This window comes from Scleropages formosus, chromosome 17, assembly GCF_900964775.1.
Source record: "Scleropages formosus chromosome 17, fSclFor1.1, whole genome shotgun sequence".
Classification (NCBI taxonomy): domain Eukaryota; kingdom Metazoa; phylum Chordata; class Actinopteri; order Osteoglossiformes; family Osteoglossidae; genus Scleropages; species Scleropages formosus.
Window position 1 is genome coordinate 23,237,058 of NC_041822.1, and position 14,721 is coordinate 23,251,778.

The window sequence follows — 14,721 nt, forward strand, 5'->3', positions numbered from 1 at the left end:
CTGTTGCTCCATGTGAATGTCTGTCAGAGGATGTCTGGAGACCTGAGCATGTGCGTATCTCACCTAGCCTGGATCTGCTGCTCCAGATTGTGTTGCATCCTCATGCCCAGCTGGTCGAGCTGGTCCCACTGCTGTGCCAGGCCCACGGTGCTATGCTCTGTATACTTGTTGTCCAGGATGAGGGCCTCCTCCATGGCTGCCCCCAGGTCCTCAATCTTCTTCAGCTGGCTGCGCATGGCCCGGATCTCCTGGTGCTTGCGCTGTGGACACAAGGTTACACTCTGCATCAGTATCTCCGGCCAAGTCCACCACTTGTCGTCCCAACCATATAGCCAGGTACACCATTTTAAAAACACCATGGTAAAATATTTCTCACATGTCAAATACTCTGTCAGCAGCTGGCTAACAAAAGGGTGGAAGAGCATATGATGCCCCTCAAATTTCTGCAGATTTTTTCTGGTTTGCCTCACCTTAGTCGCTTCTAACTGGGATTCCAGAGTTCCTGACTCCTCCACCATGCAAGACCTGTAGACAAAGCCACCTGTTAGAGGCAGTTATGGGTGGAGCTCACAGTGCCCACCCCTCTATGACATTAGCATAACCACATCCATGCAGCAGGATTCAGTCAAAATCATGGTGACACCAGTCCATGTGTAGCACACTGGTATTACTGTAATACAATTCTGATTGAATCCATGGCCTGGTCTATTCACACTCATTACAGAGAGTCCTCAAGATCCCTCTAGAATTAAAAAGAATTGGAGTCTTCACCTTGTAGAGTGGTGGTGCTGTCTACTGGGGTGGTCAGAGTGAGTCAGAGAAAATAAAATTAAAAATGCAACTCAAGAAAATAAAATCTACGATCAACCAACACAAAAATCATCAAGATATTGGAAGCCAAGTGCAAATGTATCAAATGAATCCTAAACACACCTTCGTCAGAAAGTCTACATGTTTCACGTTGAAATGGTCTTAATTATAGTTTGAAGTCTGTGACTGGTACAGACTTAAGACACAATGGGAATAATTAAAGTTATGAATAAAGATCAATTACATGAGGGAAATCTGATCGTCCTTGAACTCACTAGTCATTCAGCACAAATTCCTCTCCTCGACAATGCCGTAAGACTTACCTGAAGGTTTGCAGAACATAACCCATTGAAAATAAAGGATGCACTTGGCCCCCGTGACTTAGTACCACACTCAGTCCATGCTTAAAAAAAAAAAAAGCGAAGTTGTACTATGGTACCCTCATCATGCAAGGTGAGGTCCTTCATACACAGGGGTAGAAACTGCCTGCCTCTCTCTTTGCTCACCATTAGGCACTTAATTAGATTGGGCTATCAAAGTTAAAAAAAGGTTAAGATGTCTACTGAAACAAAATGAAGCATTGCACTTTCAACCCCCGATTTTGGTGCAAATAGTCACAAAAATTAAAAGGAAAAAAGTCAGAACACAATAAACCTTTTTGAATACTAGTATATGCAGCCAGGCTTGAAGTAAAACCCAGTTTTAGAAAAGCCACAGTGCAGTGGGTGTTAGTTGAGAGGGAACTGAGCACACACAGAGCCCAGATTTAGACTCGAGTGTAAGGAACAACCCGAAAGAGGAAGTAGGTCGGGGTGGGAAGAGGCAGGAAGCAGGAATATTGGGAAGGAGGTGGAGCAGGGAGAAGGCAAACGAAACCAGAAAATAAAGGAAAAAACCTTCCAGAAAGATCATCATCGACTTCGTACTGATAGACATGGATAACCCGCCGATAGGCTATGCTATTCAAAGGAAGGGGAGGGATTGCAAAGTGTGAACACCAATGGAAAGAGAAGAGGCAAAAAAGAATATAAAGAGACAAATAGGAAGGAAGATTATTAAATTAAACCCAGCATGGTAACGACTATGATGAGAAAGAAATAAAAAAGAACACACTGATGGGGAGGGATAATGTTTACACATTGATCTGAATTCTGTCACAAGCCGGCGAGTTACAAACTAGGTACACATTTAACACAAGGTCTACTAAAACCCACTTCATCGTTTATCCATTTCCATGGCAACACATACGAGTGTTCCTAGTAATAGTAAGGCACAACATTTTTGTCAAGGCTTACATTTAGGATGCTGGGGTTTCTGTAATAAACAAATGCTTGTTTTAACGTGCTACCATGCCAGCGTACTGGCTGAAAATATAACCGTGTCCATAGAAAATCTGAACACCATCATGCAATTTCTCTACCCACTTGACTTTCAAAAAGCCTTATGTGCACACCACACAAACAGAGGAGAAGAATAAAGAGGATATTAACCCATCCAGAAGATATGTCCTGATTAGAAAAGTGATCCGAGCACCAGGCAGCAGGAAAGAGGCAGTAGGGGAGGGGAGGGGAGGAAGCAGAGAGAAAAAAAAACAATAATTGTTAACACAGACTAGAGTGACAAGCATATCAGCACTGCCCGAGCCACACATTAGCATTAAGCTACAGCAACTAGCTGCATCAAACAGCCACAAACTACAAGTGTAGTAACTTATGGCTGTAGTGAAGCGTGCTCTGAAACACCTGTCGCTTGATCTACAAAGGACAATGGTTATTGAGGGAGAAAAGACATTGAAAGCTTACAACACTAAGGTTTTCTCATCTACACTGGATTGGCTGTTCTTGCACAGATTTGTTCAGTACAACGCACACTGTGTTAATTTGTACTTTAACAGGACCAGATGACCTTGTAATTTCCAGAGAATTAAAACATAGTAAGGGATGAGTTATGTTACAGACAATACAATCTTAGCCTGTCATTACTCCCCTTCCTCAGAATAAATCAGTTCTATAAAAACACAGAAGCACCTTACACTGTGGGAACTTGCATAAGAAAAACAAATTTTTACATGGAAAAATGGATTTGGGGCAGAGTATGTTAAACACAATAATCACTAGTAACAAAAAAACTCACAACACACCAAAAAAAAAAAAAAAAGGGCAAAACATACAAAAACTAAAATCTATTGCTAACAACTGATAAAGCACATGAAAATAATGAAAGAAACTGCCAGCTGTGACACTTTGTTCCTTCTTTTAAAGCACGTTATAACATCAGACTTCCAAGCAATAAAATGTTTATTTTACATTCCCTAAGAGCACTTTGACCGCCAGAAATCTTCTCTAAAGCTCATCACTTTGACCAGCCATGTTTAATAGTAAAACAGACCTAAATTAAACATGAAATGCAAAAAAAGTGGTTTGAAGTTTTCTTATATTATTATTCAATAATCACCTTACAGAAGTTCACGTTATATAAATTGTATTTCTTTGTATATGCATAAGGGGGCGCGGTGGCGCAGTGGGTTGGACCGGGTCCTGCTCTCCAGTGGGTCTGCGGTCCGAGTCCCGCTTGGGGTGCCTTGCGACGGACTGGCGTCCCGTCCTGGGTGTGTCCCCTCCCCCTCCGGCCTTACGCCCTGTGTTGCCGGGTAGGCTCCGGTTCCCCGCGACCCCGTATGGGACAAGCGGTTCAGAATATGTGTGTGTGTATATGCATACTATTACAGTCACACTAAACTAGCACAAAAGTGATTTAGTTTTAGATCTTTAATTCATCAAGTCACCATGACTCGAAAACAAGTTGATGGCAAACTATATCCACAACGAGCGATTCTATATTTCAGAACCAAGTTGACATACATAACAAGAAGTCCAAACTGTGAACGAAACTGGATCCTCTGCAGTGCTCTTTAGCGCCCCCTACCTGGTCTCTTGCAGCCACTGGTGGAAGGCGTTGGCGTGCTGGGCAAACTCCTGCCGCAGCTTGTCATTTTCCTCCTGCCTCCGCTGCTCCTTTTGCAGCTCTAGCTCTCGCTCCTTCAGGGAACCAGCAATGAAACTGGTGGGACTTCAATAGTACTTTCCAAGATCAAACCAAACGTTACAACACAATAGCACAAGTCCCATGAACATCAACCGTGTTATCAACATAGAAAAAGCAACTTCCGGCATTCTGAGATTCATCTGGCATTGCTGGTTCTACACACAAGCTTCAATGGCAGAAGAAGGGATAGTGGGAAAGGGTTTCAGTAGCTATAATTTCAGGTCGTGCTACTCACCTTGATGATCTTCTGTAGGTTCCTCCAAGTCTCCTCCAGGGCCTCCATGGTGAACCAGGTGTATGGGTTTGACACCACCTGGTAGCTCTTGATCTGGCGGTCCAGCTCGGCCAGCTGATTAAAGTCAGCTTCGGCGGAACTCAAAGAGGAACGGAAGGCTTCATGGGCCTCTCGGAGAGCCCGGATCTCCTCCAGGGAGTTGCAGCGTACGGGGTCTGTCAGGTCCTCCTCTGCATTCTCGAACCAGCTGTTGAAGGCTGAGGCCTTCTTGGCAAAGGTAAGGAAGAGATCTTCGACCTGGAAGAGAGAAGGATGGAATGTGATCATGAAGGCACATATTTTAGCCCACTCTCAATAAGGGTGATAATCCAATCACAGAAAAAGGATCAGTGCCAAGTTAATGACATATTTGTACAATGGCATCAAACAGAACAGGCATGTCTTCAGTATGACTCCAAAGGGCGCGACTTAAGTCGAAAAATGACAGAAAACAAAATAACCCCTAAAAAAATTATTTAGACCCCCTATAAACCCCTAATAAGCATTCCCCTTAAGCGTATACATTTCAATTAATGTAAAGTAAAGAGAGGGAAAAAGAAAAGAAAAAAAAAAAAAACTTTCTTCGTAGCCATGGGGGCAAATATTAAAGTCACAAATGCAACGCAATCAAGACACTGTGAATAGCTCAAACACAAGTTTGAATCGACTGGCGGCAAACGACGCTGTCACGCGGCGGAACTCGACGTTATCGGCGCCGAACAGCAGGTAAATAAGACAATACTGTATTTTTTCCTTTTTAAGCTTTTAATTGATTTTATAGATTACAATATATTATATATTTTAACATTTATTTTGATTTTACACTTTTTAATTGTTTAAGAGATTTTTTAAATTTTTAAAATATTTTCAGCTGACCAACGTAAAGTCGAAATCGACGCAACACGAAACAACGTAGGACGAGGTATTACTATATATTGTGTTCTGCCCTCACCTTTCTGAAGTGCTTTTGGGCTTCCAGGAGCTTCTTTTTACGGTCAGCAGAGTTGGACAGCAGCTGGTTCCAGCGCTTCATGAGGGCAGCGTGGCGAGCCTCAATGGCACGTGATTGCACATGCTCGGCCGCCAGCAGCTGGTCCTTCAGCGCAGTGATGTTTGTAATTCCCTCCTGCTGGAAAGCCTGCAAACCAGCATCAAATGTCTCCTGCATGGTGGGGAGAAGGAGATGTTAAATTTAATGGGACAGGACCGAGAGCAGCACAAACCATTTGACCGCCTCCATGCTAATTTCTTACATGCCAGATGGCTGAACTGTACCTGCTTAGTGAGTAGGGTCTGCACTGAGGAGAGATCGCGCCCATAGTCATCAGTCTTCAGGCTGTTCTCTTTCTCACCTGGATAAACAGAAAGTTCCAAAATCCTTTTTTTTAGCCTGACCACAAGGTTTCTGCATTTCACTGGCCTTGTGTCCAGCCCACCACCCAATTCCAGAGTACACACCAATCCAGGATTCAACCACATCGGCCTTCCAGTTGAACTGCAGGAAGGCAGAGTTCTCATCCAGTTTGGCCTTCCTCTGTGCTGCTGCCCTCTCCAGCTCTGACACTTTCCCACGCAGAGCCTTCATCTTGGCACTGATGTTGTCCACATGGTGATTGTTCTGCAGCAAGAGGAAGATCGTGTCAAGTGATGCACCCCGTCCCTCACAGGCACCACATGTCCATTCCCCCGAAAGGGAAATCACCTTGTTGATGAGCTCGTCCCCGTTGGCACATACGTCATTCACCCTGTCTCTGTGCACCGTGAAGTCTGTCTCAAAAGCCTCATGTTTCTTCAACAGGCCCTGCACCACATGGAGACACACAAGAGCTGTTAGCAGAGCAGGTGTCTTCGCTACACTGCACACCCCAGTCGCACAATCATGAACATGTCCTTGCCCTCACCTGCACCGCAGCCAGTGTGTCCCCGTAGTCCTCACTTGCCACCAGATTCAGCTTTTCATTGATCCATGCCTCCTCTTCCTCTACATTAGCCACAAACTGTTGGTACTCCAGTGACTCCTCCAATCTCTGTCCCCTGGAGAAACACACACATACACACACATGAAATTAGGCTTTTCACAGAGGGTTGCTCTTTAGCTGAAGGTTCCTCAGACTAGATCCACACAGCCAATGTTCACAGAAGGAACGACTGTTGCCAATGATGTCAAGACAACTTACCGAGCAGCAGCCAGGTCTTTCAGCTCCTTCCAGTGCTCCACAAACTGGGCCAGCCTCTGCTGGATCTCTTCCTGCCCAATGGTGTTATCATCTGACAACTTCTTCCCAGTTTCCAGCACAGACTGATGAAAGGAAGAGCGTAAGAGAAATTATCCCACACAAGCCTTGGGCCAAAGGCTTGGGACAAAGACATGAAGGTATGTATCCAAAGCTCTGAGCACCAGTCCTCACCTGTATGGCTGGCTCATGAGCTGCCAACTCAGCCTCCAGCCTTTTGTGCTTCTTCCTCAGGTTCTGCACGCCTGTAAGGTCACGTCCATAATCCTCCGAGCTGACAAGCAACTTCTTCTCTCTGTGGGGGAAGAAATTCAACCCTAAGTAAGGACTGTTAAAGGGTGAATGGAGAGTAGGGTGTAGATACAATCAACTCACTTGATCCACGACTCTTCATCATCCAGGTCTCTGAAGAACTGGTGAAGTCGGTGTGACTCATTCAGTTTGGCCCTCCGGCCTGCAGCCATGCTCTTGATCTTGCCAAAGCGTCCGTTGACAGCATCACGCTTGTCCTTTACCTGTGAGGTGTCGAATGCGTTGCTGGCCATCAGGCTGTCTGCCTGGCCGTTCAAGTCCTTTAGGCGATCCTGCAGTAACAGAGGTAATAGGTCATGAGAGGTCCACACTTCAAGGAAGCTGTATATATTTTTTGCACTCTAAATATCCTTCAGTTTTGAAGCCAACTGAACAGTTTACCTGCTTCATATTAATGTTTTTAAAATTAAATCTAAGCAAAGTCTCAGTCTTTCATAAACATTATATAATGTATCTGTCATAAAATTGTGAAGGAAACTCATAAAATGTTAGAGGAAATCTCAGATGTAAACAAGCCAGGTCCTCCCACCTCATGGGCAGAGATATCAGCCTCCAGAAGCTGGTGTTTCTTCAGAAGGTTGTTGACTGAGGCCAAGTCCTTGCCATAATCCTCAGAGGCAAGCAGAGCTTCAACCTGTAAGAGTTATCAATTACAGAATTCTAGATTCATGTGAACAAGGGTCACATAATAAAACACGAACTCATCCCAGTAAAATAAGGGACTGAATTAATCCCACTTAAAGTTACCAAGATCAAAGAATTTTAATCAGTCCCTTTAAAGGCAGAAAGAATTATTAATTTGTTTATTACCTCAGAGAGCCAAAAATCAAAGTCCTTTATTCCTGTGTTGAAGTTCTGCTGCTTGTTGGCCTCCTTCAGCTTCTGGCTCTTCTCTGCAGACTTATTCACCAGGAATTGCCACTGGTCATCGAGGGCACTGAGGCGCACCTGAGTGTCAGGTGGGATGAATAAAAATGTAAATAAAGGGCAAAAATAAGGTCCCTATGCAGGTTTTCAAAAGAAAAGAATAAAAGCACTGCTATTTGATGCACACAAGCATTTTCCATAAACAACGATTTACTTTTTAGTGGACTTCTGAGCAGATGAGTGCTTTCTATCAGTGCTGAAATGTACCAGCGTCTTCGAGACATAAGGTCTTACAAGCACTGGGTGTTCTGAAATTACCTTGACAGCATCCTCACTGCCAGCACAAGCCCCCCTGTGGATGAGCGAATTGCCCATTTCAATGACCCCACGGATGCGGTCGGCGTTGGCATGTAGCTCTGCTTCGAAGGCTTGGTGCTTCTGGTGTTTGCTCTGTGGATCGCAGAGAAGGAAGGAAAGAAGACTCAGAGCATTACCTGGAGAGATCTGTACCTTGTGTGTGTGTGTGTGTGTGTATATACAGAAAAGTGAGTACACCTATGTTTGGCAAATAAAGTTGGATTGTGCACAAATATTTTTTGTCACCAACATTAATAGAACTGGATCATGACCCATTTAACAGTTTTACAAGCAGTGCATAAAAGCAACTACAGCTAAAAAGCACAAACCAAAAACACCATGGCACAAACCATAGGACATCTCAGGCTCCTAGAGACCACCAGTGACTGACAAGCATGAGAAAAGAGAGACCTCTGGAACAGAATGTTTTGATCACCTCTAACAGCGTTTTAAATGTCATTCCACACTCGCATTTCACACAAAATGTGAGACAGCAGTGTGTTCACACTCTGATTATTGTAAACACTCTCCTTGTCTCCTCTGCAGATGTTTGTCCCCTTGCAAAATCTTCCAGAAGTATAAATCTCCAGTAATAAGCTGAATAAAAATTGAAGTTACTGAATTTAGATGTCTCTGCATAAATTCATGTATTTTATAGCAGAGAGCAGAAACTTATTTGCAGGAACACCATTAGTATTTTTTAAAAATCTGACCTAATTGCTTTAATCATCATGTTTGGATAAAGAAGTCAAAACTAAACTGTGACCTATGAGTATGCAAGGTGTGGAACTACTTTAAGACAGACAACCTAGTTATTAAGATGCGAAAAGGAACACCCAGCAACTCAAAGAAACAGAGGATCAAATGGCTTAGTTTAATAACATTAAAAACATAGCCGAGTAAAACAAAAAGTGGAACTAAACGAAAGGCGAAACCAATGAAGAAAACCAAAGCAGTACCAGTTACGCAAGGGTCAATGAAAACGGGACAGACACAAAGGGACTTAGCAAAAATGAACTGACAGACAAAGTGGACACACAACACACGTGATGGAACCCTATGCACACTAGTCAGCATCAATGTACTACACACTTACCAGCAGTTTGGAAAGCTAAAAACAGGCAGTGAGAAGAAAAAGAGTTTAAGTTTTAATGCCAGCAGGAGGCAGGAGAAAAATCACAATGCACTGTACATTAACAACAAGGGGGCAAGGGCATACAAAAGGTAACATTCTCCTGATACAAGGACAGTAAAGCTAATATAAAGCTATTACAAAGCATATTCCCCTTGACATGTCTATCTTTCATTAGAAAAATTAACATTTAGCCACCTTATAATTCTGTGTTTGTGAAATTTCTGGAACTTCATCTTGGGAAGTGAGACTACCTTTGCTTCTAAATATTGCAGCCTTTTGTCCTTGCGCTGTATTTATTTATCCATATCTGTATTTGCACTTTCACAGTGTACTGATTTTGCATCTCTACCGTTGTGACCCAGCTCAGTTCTCTTCTCTTAAATAATTTAAATTTCAGCTCTATTTCAAGCAAAAGTAGAAAATTTTAAAATCTTTTAAAATTTTTCTGGAAAAGAATAACATGACAGCAGAACCAGAAGGATGTTTGGTACCTGAATGTTAGTGGGGTCTTTGTAGGACTCGTCTGTGGCGGTCTGCAGCTTCTCGCTGATCCAGGCCTCAATCTCATCCACATCACGGCTAAACTGCTGCAGGGTCTGGGACTCACCCAGCTTGGAGCGTTTCTCAATCATCTGCGCCTTCAAGCGGCGCCACCTGCCATGTGCAGAGAAACATGTAAACAGATGGGCAGCAGGCAGGCAGGTTGTTAGCTACCTGGACCAGGAATGGCCCTTCTGGTAAATGACAGAATATATTTAACTACATCTTCAACATTTCTGTAAACTTAATGCTGCCAGATGTGTTTATAGCTTTGGTTAGGAGTGTGTGCAATTAAAAATTCAGCCACAGGGAGACACCGTCATTCACCTGTCCAACACCTCATTGCGGCGAGCAGAGATCTCAGGTTTGGCATAGTGATCCGCAGCAATCAATTGGTCTGCAAATGATTGCAGGGCTGCAATTTTCTCCTCCTAAAATAAAAGTGGAGAGAGATGCATTGAATGCACATATAATACAAAAAGATTGCATTTATGCGTGTATAACGCTCTGAAATCCTGCAAAAACAGGTTTTGTTGGATTTTGAAGATGTATAGTAAATTGTCCAAGCCCTACCCTCAAACATGCATTACCATTTAGCAACTAAAAATGTGTCCAGTAGAGTGAATAAAGAAATAATGGTAGGGTACCAGGAGGAGACAGTGTGGAAGAAAGTCATTTTCTCAGTGCAGTTATAATCAAGAAGGTTTAGCAATAACAGTAATAAGTACAAGGAACACAAGGCCCTTTTCCTTAAATGTTTAATCCCAGAAAAAATGAGAGGACAGCCTGCTGATCAATGGTAGTGTGGCTTGAAAATAGCAGTGCAGCAACAGACCTGCACATTGATTGCCTTGTCAAAGTCTTCATGCTTCTTGATCAGGGCCTCTACACTGTCCAGCGAGTCGCCCTTTTCATCAGTGGCCAAGAAGGCCTCTCGGGCTGCCATCCAGTTCTCAGCCTGCTCACAGTCACGGTTGAACAGCTGCAGGGGTTGGGGGTGAAAGAGATACATGTATACAAACACATGCCACATCAGACAGAGAACTGGCAAGGACTGAATGATGTCTAATAGACCTCTCTTTCGGTATAATGCCACAATACCCACTTTACCTGCAGTTCCAAGCACTGGTCCAGCATCATGCGGCGCTGCACCCAGGCCTTCTCCAAGTCAGCCCGTTCACGATCCAGCGCCTCCAGCTTCTCCTGAATCTCCGGGCTGGCATAGTGGCTACGTGCCAGAAGCTGCTGACCAAACTGCTCAAAAGCCTGGAATGTACCAGCACGAGCATCGATCTCTGTACGGTGCTCCTGCAATTAAAAAAAAAAAAAAAAAAAAAAAAAAAACATGGGCTGTAAAGAAACGATGTAGTACAACAACAGGTACACTGCTTTATCCTGTTTTTTCTTCTTACCACAGCAACAAATTTAAAATTACATGGACTGAGCACTCAGTCCTTTGGCTTTACCATGGAGACGGAGACACAAACCTGATGCCTCTCCAGCAGGGCCTCAGCCCCGGTGACGTCCTTAGCAAGCTCATCTGAAGACACCAGACCACGGATCCCATTGATCCAGGACATCAGGTCCCTGTGCAGCAGGGTCAATGTTACAGTGTATGTCTGAGGACATCCAGAACCCATCTACATCACATCCATCCTTCACATCACTACTATGCCTTTACTGTGCCCTAACCTGAAGTCACTGAGGAAGCGCTGCAGGTCATGTGAGCTGCCCAGCTTGCTCTTACGCTGGTCGGCCCGGCCCACCAGGCTGCTCCAGGCAGCGTTGAGCTCTGTGCACTTTTCCTGGATGTCGTCCACAGCCTCCGGGTGAGACTGGATCAGCCGCTCAGCAGTCTCTCCCAGAGAGTTCACCTGCATAAAACATTAGACCACAGCGTGCAAGATAGAATTAGATGGACTGCAATATTCACTAGTAATCTACCCCACTCAGAAACTCCGAAAGAGAAGCAATATTTTTAGCTGCATCCTTTGATTCATGTCAATCCTCTTGCTGAAAGAATGATAAAAAGATGTCATGTGAATAAGAACCTTGTCTCCAAGGGCTGCCAGGTCTCTTTCAAAGCCCTCATGTTTGCGCTGCAGTGCTTGTACACTGGCCAAATCATGGCCATAGTTGTCCGTGTTCAGGGCCTGATTCTTCTCTTCAATCCATTCCTTAGTCTCATCAGCATCCCTGTCAATGAGTACAATAGCCCAGCATCAGTGATCTCTATGGTTGTCTGTATGTTTCTGCTGTACGAGAAGAATGGGTGGGAGCCTACCTGTGGAATCTCTGCACCTCATGGGCACTGCCCAGAAGGTTGCTCCTCTCCTCAGACAGTTTCTGCAGTGACTTCCACCGCTCATTCAGTTCCTGAGACGGAGAACAGAAATATTAACTATCAACTATCACAACACACTTGCTGTTGCCCTGAAGATCAGTTTCTTGACCCTATCTCTAAGGCTAAAATCAAGATAATTACTCTGACAGATCCGCCATAAGCGACTTAACTCTTCATATGCAATGCTACAGTAAGCCTTTCTTTAACATTTCATTTGAATGAACAAACCAAAGGTACAATCAAGGTGTTAAGGATTAATACAGACATTAAAGACAAGGTACTTTAAGTACACACAAAGAGGGAGGGAGGGCAGGGTGATGACATGTAAGCTGAATATAAAATTGCTGAGTCCAAGAGAGGCGCATAATGATTTTTAAAGACTTTTTGTATTTCATGACCACTGATTTTATGGTATCTTCAGAACTAGACCAGTGGTCCTCATAGTTACACACAGGCATTTGTTCCAACAGTGCAATTACCATCTGACTGACTTAATTAGTTCCCTGTGCCAAACTATATCAACCACATAATTCATTAAATCAGGTGGTGGGAGGCATGGTTGGAACAAACATTGTGTGCACCTGGGAAGACCATGAACTGCAGCCACTGGTCCAAACCCTGGTACAGTATACACTATTTAAAAGCAAAAAATCAATTTCCAAAGCATGGCCTAACAGAAGAAATGTGCAAAACACTGATGAACTGAACAAAGGAAGTATACGGGACATTGCCTTGACCTGGAGACACCATGAGGCACCACAAAAAGAATAAGACAAGATAGAAATGTGACAAGTATGACAAACCGTTACAAAAGGATTACTCTCAAAACACAGATCACAGCAGCAGGGAATGGAAAAGGGTAGTGGTGGTTAGGGGAGGAGACTCTTACCTTGATGGTATTAAAGTTAGCCACTGCTTGTACAGTCAAGCGTATAGACTGGATCAAAACAAGATAAAAGTAGAAAGAAGAGGGGGAAAAAATACCACAACCAGTCAAAAGATGGCACCATGTTAGTTTGGAAAAGCAGGTTCTAGAAAAATCCACTGAAGGCAGAGTGAGCATGATTATGCATAACTATGAGACTCCTAATTATTATATTATTACACCACATGCACTGAGAAGTTCAAACCAATTCAATCATTATGAAAATTTATTAGATATCAAGTAAGCATTACATTTTTATAAATGTATGTAGTAACTAACTGGTAGTGGCCCTTGCGGCAAACATTTCAAACAGTGAGCCCTGGCCTGTGTCAATACCAGCCAGTTTAAGAAGAATAAGTGCTGAGTAATAAGAAAAAATGTTAAAGGATTTCCTACTTTCCACAGTCTCTGTTTCCAAACATAATACTCTCTCAGTAATTGCTACATAAAGAGGGAACACTCTAGATCTGACCTGGGTGATGTTCATTGGTGAATTGTTAATTATTGTTATCTTTATATCTATTCTTAAGTATTGACACACTATATAAGGGGGATAATTCATACGGGACAATTCCACCAGGTCTTTCAGTTTATATGATCATACATTCAAACAGGGTCAAATGGTAAGCATAAGGTAAAACACTATTACTGTTTGACACTAAAGATTCAATACCCCAGGTTGAAAGGCACTGTTTATAAGCTGCTTTGCTATGCAGATGACTGTTTGAATTATGCCTGCTTTACCTTCCATGGGGAGGCAGTCTTTGAATCTGTATCATCCTGAAAAATGTCAAAATGACAAAAGAAGGTCATTATTTAACAACTGTATCTTACACATCATGAAAGGCATATGCACTCTGATGAATGTTTGCATAAGAAATTAACATCAGGAGTGAGAGAGCATCTCACCTTTCCAGTTCCAGGAGCGGAACCTAATAATTCCTGATGCTGTGTCAACAGCACAAAGCAAGAGAAAGATGAAGACAAGAGAGACAGAGAAGGAGATGATAAACTTTAAGAGTAGAACAATCATTTTGCCTTTCATCATTTCATTTGACAAAGAAACAATCCCAAAGCACCGTCCAAAGCAGCTTTGTTTTCAAAATATTAAAAACTATGCAGATTTTCTTTTGCATGAAGACATTATCAGTAATTTGATGTCTTTGAGGATTCCTGTTCTTCTCTTCCCATTCCCCCTATCTGGCCACCTCCCCACTCACCTGGGCCTGCAGGGCAGGTGCCTCCTCAGCCATCAGTCCCTCTGACTCCAGCTCAGATGCCACCTTGTTGATTTCTCGTAGACGTGACTCGTTGGCCTTCAGGTCCTACCCCAAGCAATCAAACACACAAGGGGTCAGGGCACCCTCCAAAAGGTACAAAAAAATCAGTTATCATACAAAAACACAACAAAACATTTTAAAGAAATAATTGTGTCCACTTATTTACATCTCGCTTACTTAACTGGTGCTCTTGATTGCAGTGATGTACAAACTGAATGTGGCAAAGACTTTGCATGAAAAGATGACATCAAGCAACTCCCCTCCTTTCCTAAAAGATACAAACAAGCCCCACAACCATTACCTTCTGGAAGTCATCAAATTTCTTCTGCAGCACCTCCACTTGCTCCAGGTCGGAGCCCAACTCCTCGTTGGTGAGTGCGCCCTCCTTCTCAGTGATCCACTGCTGCAGCTCATTGGCCTCACGGAACAGCATGAACTTCTTGCAACTCTTCTCCAGCATGTCTTTCCGCTTCTCTCCCAGCTCCAGCAGGGCACCATATCTAAGATGAATGGAAGAAATGGGCCAGTGGAGGTCATTTACTAGTTTACCTCTCTATGTGAGGTTGATTGGATGGTCCTGACTATTTCTCAGGGCATA

The 14,721-nt window shown here is 43.3% G+C and overlaps 1 protein-coding gene across 6 annotated transcripts in view; it reads right to left on the bottom strand.

Moving 5' to 3' along the window:
• The window catches only part of LOC108921918 (spectrin alpha chain, non-erythrocytic 1), a 34,694-nt gene that overhangs the window by 1,688 nt on the left and 18,285 nt on the right, over positions 1-14,721 (bottom strand). For 2 of the 6 annotated variants that reach the window (XM_018731675.2, XM_018731671.2), the window contains 30 exons: positions 14,425-14,623; positions 14,064-14,168; positions 13,753-13,791; positions 13,588-13,623; positions 12,808-12,855; positions 11,859-11,950; positions 11,626-11,770; positions 11,267-11,448; positions 11,062-11,161; positions 10,685-10,882; positions 10,410-10,556; positions 9,902-10,005; positions 9,526-9,688; positions 8,996-9,010; positions 7,861-7,992; positions 7,486-7,623; positions 7,205-7,309; positions 6,739-6,947; positions 6,538-6,658; positions 6,307-6,428; positions 6,031-6,163; positions 5,832-5,930; positions 5,588-5,747; positions 5,405-5,481; positions 5,082-5,291; positions 4,091-4,387; positions 3,736-3,848; positions 2,301-2,318; positions 471-525; positions 64-260 (listed from right to left, as the gene is read on the bottom strand). In XM_018731675.2, coding sequence (XP_018587191.1) covers positions 64-260; positions 471-525; positions 2,301-2,318; positions 3,736-3,848; positions 4,091-4,387; positions 5,082-5,291; positions 5,405-5,481; positions 5,588-5,747; positions 5,832-5,930; positions 6,031-6,163; positions 6,307-6,428; positions 6,538-6,658; positions 6,739-6,947; positions 7,205-7,309; positions 7,486-7,623; positions 7,861-7,992; positions 8,996-9,010; positions 9,526-9,688; positions 9,902-10,005; positions 10,410-10,556; positions 10,685-10,882; positions 11,062-11,161; positions 11,267-11,448; positions 11,626-11,770; positions 11,859-11,950; positions 12,808-12,855; positions 13,588-13,623; positions 13,753-13,791; positions 14,064-14,168; positions 14,425-14,623 — 3,759 coding nt within the window. Of the gene's footprint in view, positions 1-63; positions 261-470; positions 526-1,706; positions 1,770-2,300; positions 2,319-3,735; positions 3,849-4,090; positions 4,388-5,081; positions 5,292-5,404; positions 5,482-5,587; positions 5,748-5,831; positions 5,931-6,030; positions 6,164-6,306; positions 6,429-6,537; positions 6,659-6,738; positions 6,948-7,204; positions 7,310-7,485; positions 7,624-7,860; positions 7,993-8,995; positions 9,011-9,525; positions 9,689-9,901; positions 10,006-10,409; positions 10,557-10,684; positions 10,883-11,061; positions 11,162-11,266; positions 11,449-11,625; positions 11,771-11,858; positions 11,951-12,807; positions 12,856-13,587; positions 13,624-13,752; positions 13,792-14,063; positions 14,169-14,424; positions 14,624-14,721 lie in introns of all 6 variants that reach the window. The other 4 variants (XM_018731676.2, XM_018731673.2, XM_029259348.1 and 1 more) reach the window with 3 other exon arrangements.